General features: G+C 37.3%; 1 protein-coding gene across 1 annotated transcript in view; it reads left to right on the top strand.

Moving 5' to 3' along the window:
• Nucleotides 1-14,022, top strand: part of PTPRM (protein tyrosine phosphatase, receptor type, M) — a 379,063-nt gene that overhangs the window by 319,276 nt on the left and 45,765 nt on the right. Inside the window, exons 23-24 of the mRNA XM_009879983.1 lie at nucleotides 4,160-4,236; nucleotides 7,069-7,105. Of these exons, the coding sequence (XP_009878285.1) occupies nucleotides 4,160-4,236; nucleotides 7,069-7,105 (114 nt within the window). The remainder of the gene's footprint in view (nucleotides 1-4,159; nucleotides 4,237-7,068; nucleotides 7,106-14,022) is intronic.

Below are 14,022 nucleotides of genomic sequence, written 5' to 3' on the forward strand. Positions count from 1 at the left end.
TTGGATGGAGTTGTTATCAGTAACACTTCCCTATTTATGTGACTGTGAAAACATGGATAATACAAGTTAAAATCCATTAGAGTTAAAGACAGTATCTTAAAAGAGAAGCTGAAACTGCCCACAGCTTGTCATCTGTTAAATATGTGCATGCAAATGGGTTAGTTAACTGTTTAATTATTTTATGTGGTTTTCTGCTGCATAAATGATAGCTTGTCTCAGAGTCCGAGAGTACAATTTTAGCTGTCCGCTTCTGAAAATTTGTCCCAAATAGTTGTATACAGTATTTGCTTTATCTGAAAACCATTTTACTAAATTACCTTTTTATGCTATGTTTAAAGACTTAAAAAGACAATGGTTCAGGTGCCACTGACTATGGATACATGATTAAAATTATTTTTTTTTTCTGTAAAAAGTTTAATGTAATTTTTTCCCATCCATTTATGCTTTTTGTTTAAATTTTCCCCAAGATACTACTGTTACATTATTGCTTGTAGTCATTATTGTTCTCTGAGGGAACTAAAACAATAGCACTAAGCGGCCAGCATCGCAGGAGCTTGTCAAAATGGCAATATGCTTTACATTACTCAAGTGCTGTGCGTTTAATTGGCTACAAGCATGCCCTACCCACTCTGTGAAGTGGCTACAACTGGTGAACCACTGTATCAACAAGCTCCATCATGATCACAGTCTAGTCACCCACAGAGAACATGCTCCTTCTTTACTGAACACAAAAAGCTTTTTTTTTTTTTTTTTTTCTCTTATTAGGAACTAAAAGCAGCATGAATGCTAAGTGAATCTTTTTTTTTACCTAAGAAAAAATCTGGTTCTACCTTAATTGTGTAGGGTTATGCATGGATTTTGGTAAAATCTAGTGGGTCTTGAGGTAATATAACTAGAGATCTTGAGGTAATTTTGGAATTGGAGGGGTTCTGTATTTATTTTTACCTAACTCAATATTGGCTAAATGAGGAGAGAATATTGATCACAGCTTTTAAAAGCAGCTAAAGATTTCAGGTGAGACATTTATAAGAGGCTTGATTTGCAAAGAATCAGCAAGGCACGTCCCAAGAAAGGGTCATTGGCTAGGCACGATAATCAACCAGCTACGCAAGGGGCTTGTTAGAGATCACAGTCTGCAGCCTGGCATATACATGCTGTAGGTAACGTGAGGGGAACAAGAATAAAATGCTTATATTCATTATCTATTATCATTTTCTGCAAAGACAAATGGTTCCTAACATAACTCATTTTGAAAGCTTAAGTGATCAGTGCAAAATTAAATTTGATCTCCTAATAGAAGGGTATCAAAATAACAATGAGCTGGAAAAGAGAGTATTTATAAGCTACAAAAATTCTCAAGAGCAGTTGAAGTAGAAATGAAAAAATACCGTAAAAATCTAGGCAGTTAACCTAGAGGCTATTTAAGAATCAGCATACATGTTGGAAAAATATATGGCTTGTGTACATCTTAGGTTTAAATCTACCAGACAGAAGCATGGGCACGGACACAGTAATGTTTCTTTTTGTTGACTAAAAATTTTTTCAAATTAAGAAATGTTGCCATGCAGCAAGGAGTCAACTAGAGTTTTCAAAGCAATAAAAAGAGAGAGTCACTCCAGCTCCACTGCAAATGAATGGGTATTGAACAGTCCATTACCTCCAGAATTCCCAGAAACTTAGCTGAGAATGCAGTACTAGAAAGGATGTGTGTGAGAAGAAAACAGGGCAAATAGCTGATAATGAAGATGTATTTATGAAGTAACCTATCTAGTTTCACCCAGTCTGAAGCAAAAATTATTGCGAGGAAAGAATGAAGTAAATAAAGAAAATAATAGAATAACAGGAAAGGTAAAGAAAAGATACCACTACATATTATTCCATTGTATAAATCAGTCTAAAAGAAATAACAGGAAGCTATATTTTTAAGATGTTACTCCATGGGAAATTTAACCTTGGTTTGCCCAGTGTGGAACTCATTGGTGTGCAAGTCGTCAAAGACAGGATTCAGTTGCCTAAACATAGACATGTAGTGCCATTTCAGGTGACCTAGGACATCTGCGCAGGACCAACAAATGTGACACAGTACACATGAGAGACTTGTGTTAATCCATAGTGGCAGCTGAAGGCTAGGCAGTATATCCTGGGGTATATAAAGTGGCATGAGATGCTTGTGCTTAGACAATTGAATCCTGCCCTAAGTAATTCAAGAAATATAAAAGTGGAGATTTTTACCAGCCTGAGTTGTCCTAGTAAGAATGCTTTTAAGGCAATGATGCAGGAAATCATGAAAATGTGGATGAAAACATACCATGGGTCCAAGCAAGCTTGACTTTGGGAGTCTGCTGACTTCAGCAGAAGTTGGGTCAGGTCCCAAAACTGTAAAAGCAGCAACCATGTCTGAAGGTCAGAAAGTTCCTAACATAGTATCTTTCTTAAGTAAGATGGATTTTTAGAATTAAGGGTCTGTGAGCCAAACCTTTGTTCTAAAGAAACGGATAAATAGTTTAATTAAGTGGAAATAGCACAAGACTTGGCTAAGCTTAGCTTGGTAGGGTCAGACCAGCATAGGTTATGTAATGGAGGGTCACATCTCTAAATTTTCAGTCTTGGAAAAGCAAATAAAGAGGCTGAAAAGGCTGACCTGGTGAATGTAATTGATTTGAATATTCCAACAAGTTTGGAAAAACTCATTCTTGAAGACTATTGGGTGAAATAATCTCAAGAAAATAGCAAATTAAGAGCTGTGTGGAACCTGGACCTGAAATCCTAATTCGTTCTGATTTACTATGTTTAGTTTACAACTGTGCTCCTTCTCTCTCCCAAGGGAATCCTAGGGAAGCAAATGAGGCTCTGAGATCTGTAGTCCCTGAGACTTGGATGATAAAAGAGGGTGAAATAAAGAATTTACCTCTTCCTGTCCTGCTCAGCCATTTGAAAATCTCTTGACTTGTAATTTTAAAACAATGTTATTTCAAGAACCACTTGCCCTCTCTTTCCTCCCCCATAATGTGGGAAAATATTATGCTACTTGTGGTGAAGTCAGATTTTTTAAGCTGCTTCATGTTCTTTCATTCATTTGTTATCTCTTTGGATTTTTAAAGTTTAAAAAAACAGCTATTCAGAACATGGGTGGCAGGTTTCAGGTGCTCTAATGCTTATTTGCATTTACAACAAAATAATGACAGTCATGAAGGTATATCATCAGCTGCAAGTGATATTAGCTCAGCTAGCAAGCAGGATTCAAAAACAATAATACACAGGTACCTAATTAGCAAGAGTAACTTGTAAACAAAGCAGCAGTGAAGTGGCTATTTACCATCTCTCCATCCTTGAGATCATACCCTCAAATTGTTTTATCGGCACCTTGTGCAGGATTCTGGAAAAGCCATTGCGTTTGGTTGCTTTTGAAGCAGGAGAATCAAGAGGAGCATATGAAGTGTCAAAGAAGCAGCAGCCCTGCCAGCATACAGAGAGTCTTTATTTGGGGGGGGGGGCTGGTTTCTAGCCTCTAGCACTTCTTAATCACTGCTGTGGTATCATAAAGAAAATGAGGCAACTGACAAGAAATGAATTCATGCTGTGTTGTTTTGGACTGGAATTTGGAAAATAGAGTTGGAAGTGTTTGCACATTCCTGGATAGATCTGGATGGCCACAGTGGAGCAAAATTCACTGACAAAGCCATTATCTGACTGCTTTGGTTTTGTGATTATTTTATTTTGCTTTCTCCTTTACTGAAAACATAATGAGTTTCCTTCAGAAACTGCGAGGTAGCAGTATGTCTTGCAGAATGACTTCAGCTTATTTTGAGTACCGGCAGAAGCATTTCCAAATGACTAAACCTGTGACAACTTAATGTTACTTATTTTATTGACAAAAGGGAGGGGGACTGCCAAGGCAAAAAAAACATAATTGCAATGGATTTCACATTAGAGATATTTAAGACATTCAGACTGAAAATCAGAGGGGATTTGGAAAGCCTTATGAATGACTGAAATGAAGATTAAATGTAGATACAGTGTTTTCATGGACACCAAAACAAGCATGAACTTGCAAATACTGAGGTTTTAGTTTGACTTTAAAGTAGTATTTTGATGAAGGCTTTGTTACTGAATGTGTTTTTAATTACTTTTTTTTTTCTCTCCATTGATCCCGTTTCAGATGATCATTCTCGAGTAAGATTGCAGCCCATTGAAGGAGAAACCAGTTCTGATTACATCAATGGAAATTATATTGATGTGCGTATCCTGATGTAGTCAACAAACAACGTTGTATTCAGTCAGAGAGGCAACTCTTATTATTCTCATGCTGTTCATAATTTGTAATAGATATCACAGCTAATACCAGCTGGTAAACGTTGTTGGAAAGTGCTATCTTGGGAAGCTAGGTGTACACTAAATGGAAAAAAAGCCTCAAAGGTTTTGTCAATAAGCAAATGAAAGGAGTCACTTCCTCGAACTGCCACTAGTCTGAAACTGTGCCAGCAGCACTGTGTGGCTACTTTGCCTGCTGGTGTTTATATGGGCTAACAAAATGTTATTTTCACTTTCTGTCAACAGCTTGGCATCATTCCACATTTAAAAGAAAGCTGTTTGCATATTAATGTGACAAAACTCTGTAATGCCTAATGCAGAGATTTGCAATCTCTTGTCATCTCTGCACTTTTAAGTCGCCTTCAAAGTATATTCTGCAGCTGTTAACCAGTACTTCTAATGCAAGCAAGACATTTCATTAAATATGTAGGCTGTTTAATTATTGAAGGTGGCTTCTTTGTTCATTCTGCATCATGTTAACTTAATGTTTTACATTAGAATAAATTCTTTAAGAGACAAGGTGTTTTGGTTGAAAGAATGAACTCAAAAGTAGAATTGAAAATCATTAGAAAGTCAATATATCTAAAGCCAGAAATCTCTGGATAGCAAAGTTAATTTTGTTATTTACATGGAGTGCTGGATGTTAGGCTAAGTAAAACAAGTGTTGCTTCATAGGAAACTGTCTGCTAAAGATTTCTTGTTCAGCAGTGCCATCTTTGAAAAATGGTGTCACAGTTTGCAGTTCAAATTTAATCACCAATATGAAACAGGAATGTAACAGATGTTTTTCTCAGAGTATGAAGCAACTAGAGCTACACAAGGAAAGTAGATACTTCAGTTGTAACTACCTGAAGTCTGAAGTTGTGACTTTCCGGAGATATCTCCTTCTATTCATGTTTATTAACATGTTCAAGAACCATTAAGTTAAGCTTAAATTTCTGCTCAATCCCTTGCTGTTTGAAAGAATAGCACAGGCACCAAGAGGTAAAGGCACATATGGAAATACATTTAGTTAGACTTCTCACTAAACTCTGAAGGGAGTAATCTGTCATGAAAGGAAAGAGAGAGTTCACATTGGGGACCTAGATTTGAATTCAACTTGCACGCTTTCTCCAACATTCAGGATTGTTCTCATTTTAGGCTACTAGTTTGTTCTTGTGTCAGGTTTAGATCTTACTCTAATAAAACAGTAAAGGATGTGAGGAATAAGAATTTGGACCATACAGTCCCATTTAAAATGCTGATAAGATAGCTGCATAGCAACCTTTTTTTGCTTATGGAAGTACAAAAGGATGGAGAGAAAGTGGCTCGGAAAGAAACAGTGGGTGAGAACCAAAAAATTCTCTCCCTCATCCTCAGCAGATGGCTTCATTGCAAAGCTTGGATGACTGCAGACATCTTCCGAAGACAACTCTACCACAAAACACTGCATTTTTTTGTTTAGCATCTTGCTTGTCAGGTTTCCATTAGAAATGCTTGTTTTTCTACTACAGAAGCAGCTGCAATTTTACTCTTGCATGCAATTATTGGTACAGTTGTCATTTTGTCAAGAACAAACATGTTAATAAGGGAATGGCATGGTCACAGACACCATGACATTTTCATGGATAAAAGAGAGAGGGGCAATGGTTATGCTGTATTTTTTCCCATGCGTTTTTTTCACTGGGAAGCAGAATCATTTGATCCCAGCTACTAGGGATATTAGATAACCCATAGCAGAAAAAAATCGACTCTGTAGCTATCTGAACACTTCTCAGTTCATAGACTTTAGACATTTTAGTTCAATGGCATGTAAAGGAATCAATTCTGTAGTTCATGTTATTCTTTCTGTAATATTCAAGGTATCTTCAGTTGGTTTGAGTCTTTCCCACCTTGCGTCACTACCATGCCCCTTGCTCTTTTACAAAGAAATTGCAATGGCATGCAAGCTCCAGCTTTAAGTTCTTCCTGTTGATGACTGACAACGCATCATAACCATTATTAAAAGATTAACACTGATATAACTGAATTTATCAACATACTAGTGAGGATCTAAACCTTTGGTGACACTCCCATCACATCAGAAACTCAAATACTATAAAAATTGTATTGTTCCCTGTCGGCAACTTATTCAATGTTGCAAAGAATCCATGGAGTATTAGTCTTTATTGCACAGCCAGCTTGTGATTAAGTTGTTCTTGTCATCAGAGAAACATAGGATTGTTTTACGTTCTTCCTGTTTAGATGTGAGCAAGTGTATTCATACCAAACCATTTAGTCAAAGAATTTACCTTCCTTTTTACTGTTCAGAAATAAAACTTGAACAAAGCACAGTGGACAGAGCAAACGTCCCCCCACCGTTCCCCGTGCTGAATGCAAATCTAGCATTCTTTAGCTGTTAAAAAAGGGATAGGCTTTGCACTCAATAGCAATAGCTTGGAGGTATATCTCAGCCTCCATGAGCATCTGATGCCATTAGCTGCAAGTGCTAGAGAGGATTTCATGCTGTTCATTTTCAGCAGAGCCAACAAGGGACTAAAAGAACATATTACTTCTGTCCCCTAATGTACAAGGCTGCAACTTAAGTATCTTGCAGAAAACACATTTACTTCTTGTTCCCCTTCTCGCTTGCCCTACTCCCACTGGAAAGAACTTTTGCATCTAATATGTTATCTGTATTGTTGTGATTTTTACTGAATACTACTCTAAATGAAGTTTCACTTGTAGCAATGTAGCCAAGGTGCATATTGCTTATATTTTTTTTCCAATTTATTTTAGGGTTATCATAGACCAAATCACTACATTGCTACACAAGGTAAGTTTATCATCCTTTTTTTTTTTTTTTTTTGTTATGTGAGGCTAAGAGGTTTCTGTACTTGCATTACAGTTTATATTCTTTAACATGCTTTCCTGCCACAGTCAATATCTAGGACAAAGTAGGCTCAATCACTTTGACAGAAATGAGTAAATTGAATTATTAACTAGTTTTCAGGTATGTCAAGTAAGTAGTCCTTTACCTTTGTGTTCAAATAGGTAAGTGAAGCATCCTTTTTGGCAGAAGTTACTCAACATGTTCTTACCCATGAAAAAAGAAATAAGTCGTGGTAGAAATATTCAGTAAACCTTTCACAGAGACAACAGCGTCATGAAAATGTACATTCTATTAGTTGTTCAATGATAACTAGGCTTAAGTCCTTAAAATACAAAACACATCAATTAGCAAGTTTTAGCAGAGGACCCAAAGACATATTACGTTTGCAGGAGGATTCTTCAAAGGGATCTAGAGAGACAATTTTACAGACCATCATTTAAAATCTTGCTTGTGAACAAGAACCTATTCCTTTGTCAAAACGCAAATTAATTGTCAATTTGTACTTGTCTTCAAAGACATAATTTTCCCATTCTGATGCAGTTCTTATTTATTTTTTGGTCAAGTTCAGAGCTGGAACAGGTGGAAAAGATGAGTCTTCTGTGACTGCTTAATCATAATATTGAACAATATGCCAATCTGCTGCCTATGCTTGGATAGCAATCATGTGAAAATCTGATTGCTCCTCCACCGCTTGGAGGGAATCTTCTCTGTGATAGGTATTCTGTGACAGAGCTTCCTGCATTTGCCCATGGATCTGAAGAAGCTGAGAGACACCCACATACGTTATTTCAACGCATGCCCAACCTTTTAAGAGAGCCAGCTGGAGTACTGGGTGCAATATACTCAGAATAGTCTTACCATGTGTTGGATTTAGATATATACTTTTTAATGACTTTTTATCAAAGCGGAGGAAAAGTTGGCCATGTCAAATAAGAGGTCTTCTGGGATTTCAGTTGTCCCCTAAGTAACCCAGAGTCTGCAGCTTCCAGTCCCCGCTTCTACCAGTGGTAGACGTTGTATCTCTGCCTTTCTGCACTTCAGCTCTCCACAGTCCCAAATGAGGTGCTACGTTGTGTCAGATGACGGCAGGGCAGGACATGCATCTTATTTTTAGAACCGCCTCACTCCTGTCAAAATAACACTTTTAGACCAGAATTAGAATTTGTGATCTTAGAATATGAGCCATTTAAATGTGCTGCTTCTTCCCTGTCTGCTGCCTATCCACTGCATCCCTCAGTCAACGGGACTTCTGCAGATGCACCAGATAGGAAAACTAGGACAAAACCGCAGCATTTGCCTAATTCCCTTTGGGCTTTTACACCCTCCTCTTCTGAGAAGAAATGGATTGTTCCATTTAACCTTAAGCTGATGATGCTGTTGTTTTTCACCTTTAATTGGATCCTAAATTGAAAAGTTACACAGTTGGCATTTTACTTGCAGTCTGTGATACAGTTGTTTTCATCAGGAAGCTCACCAGAAGATCTCCCTGACAGCTTTCTGATAGACACATGAGATCCCTATCGGAAGCAAGTTTAAATGCAGCTTTATCACTGATCGTAATGCTTGAATAGAAAATACCAAGCTTAAGGGTTTTGTACTTTCAGCTTTTAAAGTATGAATAACATACTGAAAGTCTACGTATCAGATCCCCCACCAAGTCCCAACAGTTTCTTTGCCGCACTTTTTTCTTGATATGTTGTCAAGAAGTACCTAGTCAAGGAGAATAAGAGGAGTAGAAACAAGTCTTCTTCTGAGATGTAAAGGATATGTGACTGTTTCAGCTGTCGTTCTTTGGGGCAGGTCCCATCAGTTTCTTCTGTGTAGGTGCAGCTGAGTGCACACAGGGACGCCTCACCCCTTCCACGGTGTGATGAGTGAGAATCTGACTCTCTGGAGAATATAAAATTAATTTTAAAATGAGCATACAATTTACAGCAAATTCAAAATAATCTGCTGTGATTTTTTTTGGTGGATTACAACTTTAACATCTTATTTTTTAAGGCCAGTTGGGGAGCAGATTTGTGTCTCCATTTTGGAGGAATGCAGAGCGCTGATTTCAAGAGGTTTATGTATTCTTTCTGGCTCTGTCCTTGGCCTGATGAAGAATCATGAGAAAGTTTCTTTTCCTTCCTCTGTCTCAGCTTTCCTATCTGCAGAATAGGGTTAAAAATACTCATCTGCTTTTTATAGTGCTCTGCAATGTCCTGATAGATGCAGCTGTGTAAAGGCTGGTTAGTGTTATTCTCCAGTGTCCCAGCTCCCTGACAAAGCCTTTGCGCAATACTAACACTTCCAGTAAGATGCAATCTCTGTCTTTTACAAAGGTGATAAGGTAACTGGGAATAATCTCTAAAAAACTCCTTTAAGTCTCTATATTAGCTATGAAGAGGAAGACATTTATTTCACATGTCAGACTGTTCCTCTGTATATCTTCCTTACTCATAAGGCTGTCATGAGCCATGGCTTGCAGTATAGCAAATGATGTTCATGCTCTGTTTTAGAGCACACTTTCATACAGATATGTATAAACCCATCAATGCAGCACAACAGTTAAGCTGCATGTTTAATTCTCTTGATGTCTACTTTACATCAGTCTTTAAATAACTTTTCCAATTCTTCCTTTTCTCCTCCACCACAACTTTCACAGGTGCACACGCCTATTGTTCTTTGAAGGAAAATATCATTACGTGAGTCAGTTTTGAATCTCTGAGGAGTTAGAATGATTGATATTTAATTTTCCTGTGTTCTTCTTAAGCTACATTCAACATATCAAGCGTTAATGAGCAAATATAATTGTTTGAAGTGAAAAAGTGGAAAATTTAATCAGTTTGTAATAGACTACCAATCTGCTTTTAACAGAGCTGGGAGTTGCATAATCACCTGTTTATTAAAGTGTTAGTGTCTTCCATACTAACCAGAGTTTAACATACAGAATGGTATCTTTCCACCTTGGCATTCATAGCATCCTGCTGCTAATTTGAATTAGAGGGAGAAGCATTTTTTAAAAGACTTACCTAATGGAGGCTTTCTCAACTAATAATCAAAAAAGATATTACTTCCATTTTAAGAGTAATGCATTCAGAGTGTGCAATTTCAATTATAAAACCAACATCATTTTTCCTTTATATGATAAGTATAATGTGAGCGGTGGACTGAAGTTACAGCTAATAAAGACTTTTGGTGATCTGCCGTAATTGGCATCAACAGATGGGATCTGCACCTGAGTCACTGTGATTAAAAAGAATCCCTCATCAGAAGCCGGCATACTGGGTCATACAGAACCAGCATGCTGATGCAATTTAAAAGTGGCTACTTTGTTTTATATATCCCTTGTTCCCATGGATATAATTCTTTAAAATGCTTTGATAGCAGAATATTGAGTTCTTGTATGATCTGCTCAATTTACTGGCGGCTAGAGTTTTTTTCCAGGAGTTAGGTAATCAATGAATTTAAACCAGGTCCTTTAGTGAAAGCCTTAGGTTGAATATCTATATAGTACATATTTTCACACAGACTGCTGGATGTTCTTGTTATTGAATGACTGCTGTTGATCTTGCAGGTCTTGCCCCGATCACTAAGTGGGAAAAATTAAACTTTTTTTGTATTTACTTGTTCTGTGTCCCCTGAAGTTCACATAGTTAACTGAGCAATGACTTAGCTTCTTTTAGCAAGTCTTTGTCAAAGGTTTTGCAATGCTTCCTTCACCACTGCACCAGCAACTGTAAATTATGAGTGACAAACGAATGTTATCGTAGTTCTACAGCATCACTCATTGCCATTTCCACCAGGGCTGGTTTTTGAGCAGATCAACCATGTGTAGAACACCAGATACTCCCGTGCCAGCTGCATGTCTTTATATATGAAGTACATTTGTTTGCGCATCTCTGACTTTTGAATACTTCTCACGGGTCAGATTGTCTCTGCTTGCTGCAGAACATGGAGATGTTTTGTAGAAATACTTCAGCGCATATCTTAATGACTGTAAAAAGTTACTCGTGAAAATAAAGCAGCTTTAGATATAATAGCGCAGCGTAGCCTTTCAGCCTCTTTTTTGTCTGTATCCAAGTGTAAAGCAAATGCTAAACTGTTTCACTTTGTTTATTGCTGATTATGTAGGCAGACATGAAGTGAAGTTCCAGTCAGAAGGAGTTTTTTAGGTATAAGTTATAAACTTCCAAAAATAAATATTTACAATGGAAATGTTTACAGTCTTCACTACAGCAGCATAAACTTGCCACTGTAATAACCCCTTTCATATTCCTTCTCTTTTCCGCAAAATATGTGTCTTTCTTCCACACACGACTGTATATGTTGTGTGAACATTTTAATAAGGGTTTTCAGAAACAAAAATAGATTTTCTTTCAAACTGAAAGTTCCCTTTCAGGCATCTGAAGCAGAAATATTGCTTTGAATAATAACACTCTTAACTTCCTTGGCATGTTTTTTGGTTTTATGTTGCAGAAAGTTGTCAGAACTACAGCAATGTGGAAGCTCCACATGTATCTTTACAAAAAACTTTTGCTGCCATGGTTTTAGCCTCCAGATGAAAATTAACATTTGAAATTACTTCAGGAAGAATTGAAAAACAACAAAGCAAGAGAGTGCTACACAATTTTTCAGCTTTATACATGCTGTCATTTTTGCAGGCTGTAGGGTAGTCAGGCTGATTTCCTGATATATATACACAAAGTGATTGAATTCTGTACACCTGTATTAATCTTGAAGATTCAACTGTGTTTGATGCTGTTCTTTACTTCTTAATCATCAAAATGTTAAAAAGATGATTGAAGCCATCTGTCTTCAGTGCAGGAGATAAACCCATTCTTAAGCACTACATTGAATAGGTGAGGCTTTCTGAAACATGTCCTTCACCTGTTTTGCAATAGAGGTGACAAATGGCAAAGAAGTTACTTTTTTTTTTCCCACCCAAAATGAACACAGAATTAATAGACCCTTTACATATGGAAGTGGTATCTCCAGGTTATATTCTGAAGGCATATGGCAAATTCACCGGAGCTCTGTCACTACCATTTCCCACTGAAAGCTGATGACAACAATTGCAACATTTGTGCATCTTTTCAAAGCTGGTACTTTTTCTAGTGTTGAGGACAAAAAGAGACAGTGTGTAGTAAAAACTGGTAACTATTAAAGTAACACTTTTCAACAGTTGCCGCATTAATGGTATACGAAAATACCAGAATTTATATCTGCCTTTTTGTTTATAATAGGAGATTTTAGTGATAACTGTGTTAGAATAGTTATCTTTCACCATTTTCATGATTCCTGTATTTTTCTGTCTTTGTGTGGTAGTTTTGTCGATACAGGGAATGAGATGCCCCTGTTGCTTTCTATTCAGTGTAGAAGGCTGTAAAAGCAGAGCTATCGTGGTTTTCTAACAGATACGGAGTTGGCTTAGGCTCTGTTGCAGTGTGTCGCTTCTCTGAATCTTTCTGTGTAGCCCAAGTGAAACAGGAGTATTGTTGGAAAACTGCTGATAGATCCATTACTAGGTAGAGCCACTAACATGTTTCTTCCCATGTGTGTGGCTACATTTTGCATAAAATACATGCCTGCCTTTCGAAAACCTTTGGAAATTCTTTGAGATTACAAACAAGCTCTAGAAATGATACTGAATAATAATTTAATATTTGTTTGCAGATATAAATTCCCTCATCCCATGCAGGCCGTTCTTTCACTTGCTTGTTGATGTGGCTTGTGAAACAACATTTTGAGAAACTGATGATTCTTCTGTAGTCCACTGTCAGAGCCAAAGAGGAAGAAAAAGCAATCCTATCCTCTCCCCCGCAAAGGCTGAGCAGCAGGAAATCAAACATAAAGGTCTTCAGAGCATATATAGATCTCTGTCTCAAAGACAAGAGATTGTTTTGATTTCTCTGTTGTGAAGTCTCAACAGAGATTAATCAGATTTAAGAGGAGAAATGAGAGACTACAGTAATGAAGTAGACAAAGAGATGAATCGGGCAAAAGGAAACATTTCAAGTTTGTGTTTTAGAAAATAGAAGAATATATTTGTCCTCTTTAAAATAACGTGACCATAAAATATGTCCTGCAAACAAGGAAGTTATGATCTTCCTGAAACTTGATAGCTGAGCAAACTGTCCTTGTGATCCAAACACACTTTCAGAAAAGAACACTATGGAGGTGGCCACGTATTAGTGTATTTACTTCTCAGACTCCTAATTCCCTAGAGTATGCACTAGAATCTGTTTTTTGTCCAAGGAAGATGTATACAACATCAGCCTTACAAATTTGCATCACACGTCTTTATTTTTGGGGGATACAAATTATGAAAAGGTGATGTTTGGTGATAAGGTTTCCATCCTCGATAAAGAATCAGCCATAAATTGGGCTTGATGGGGAAGATACCTGGCCCTTTTGCTGGTGTACTGTTAACATGCCTGTCAATCAGCGAAGCCTAAAGCCAAAGCAGAAGAAGGAGCAGACAAATACAGTTTGTCAGGAAAAAACACATAGTCAAAGCATCTTTTTTCTGTGAAGTTGATTTTCCAGCCAGTCCTCGGAAGCCTGGAGGAAGCTTGGCAGCAGGTGTAAGAAGGCTTTTTGTCTTCTCAGTTGCTGAAAAAAAACCCACAACAGAGTATAGCGAATTTACAAACAGAATGCATTTCAGAAACAATTGTATCAAGAAACAAATAAGGCAGATTTTTTTTTTGTCCTGTCACCATATCCGAATCTTTGAAACCTGTCATCTTTTCTCTAGTCTATGTCCTTTGGTGGCAACTGAAATCTCTATATTGATACGGCCACCAATGCATATGACAGTCTGGGTGATTTTGAAGCACTGCTTTGACAAAAAAAAAACCAAGATACAGGCTTAT

The sequence above is a fragment of the Charadrius vociferus genome, unplaced genomic scaffold, assembly GCF_000708025.1.
Source record: "Charadrius vociferus isolate BGI_N301 unplaced genomic scaffold, ASM70802v2 scaffold202, whole genome shotgun sequence".
NCBI classification, from domain to species: Eukaryota; Metazoa; Chordata; class Aves; order Charadriiformes; family Charadriidae; genus Charadrius; species Charadrius vociferus.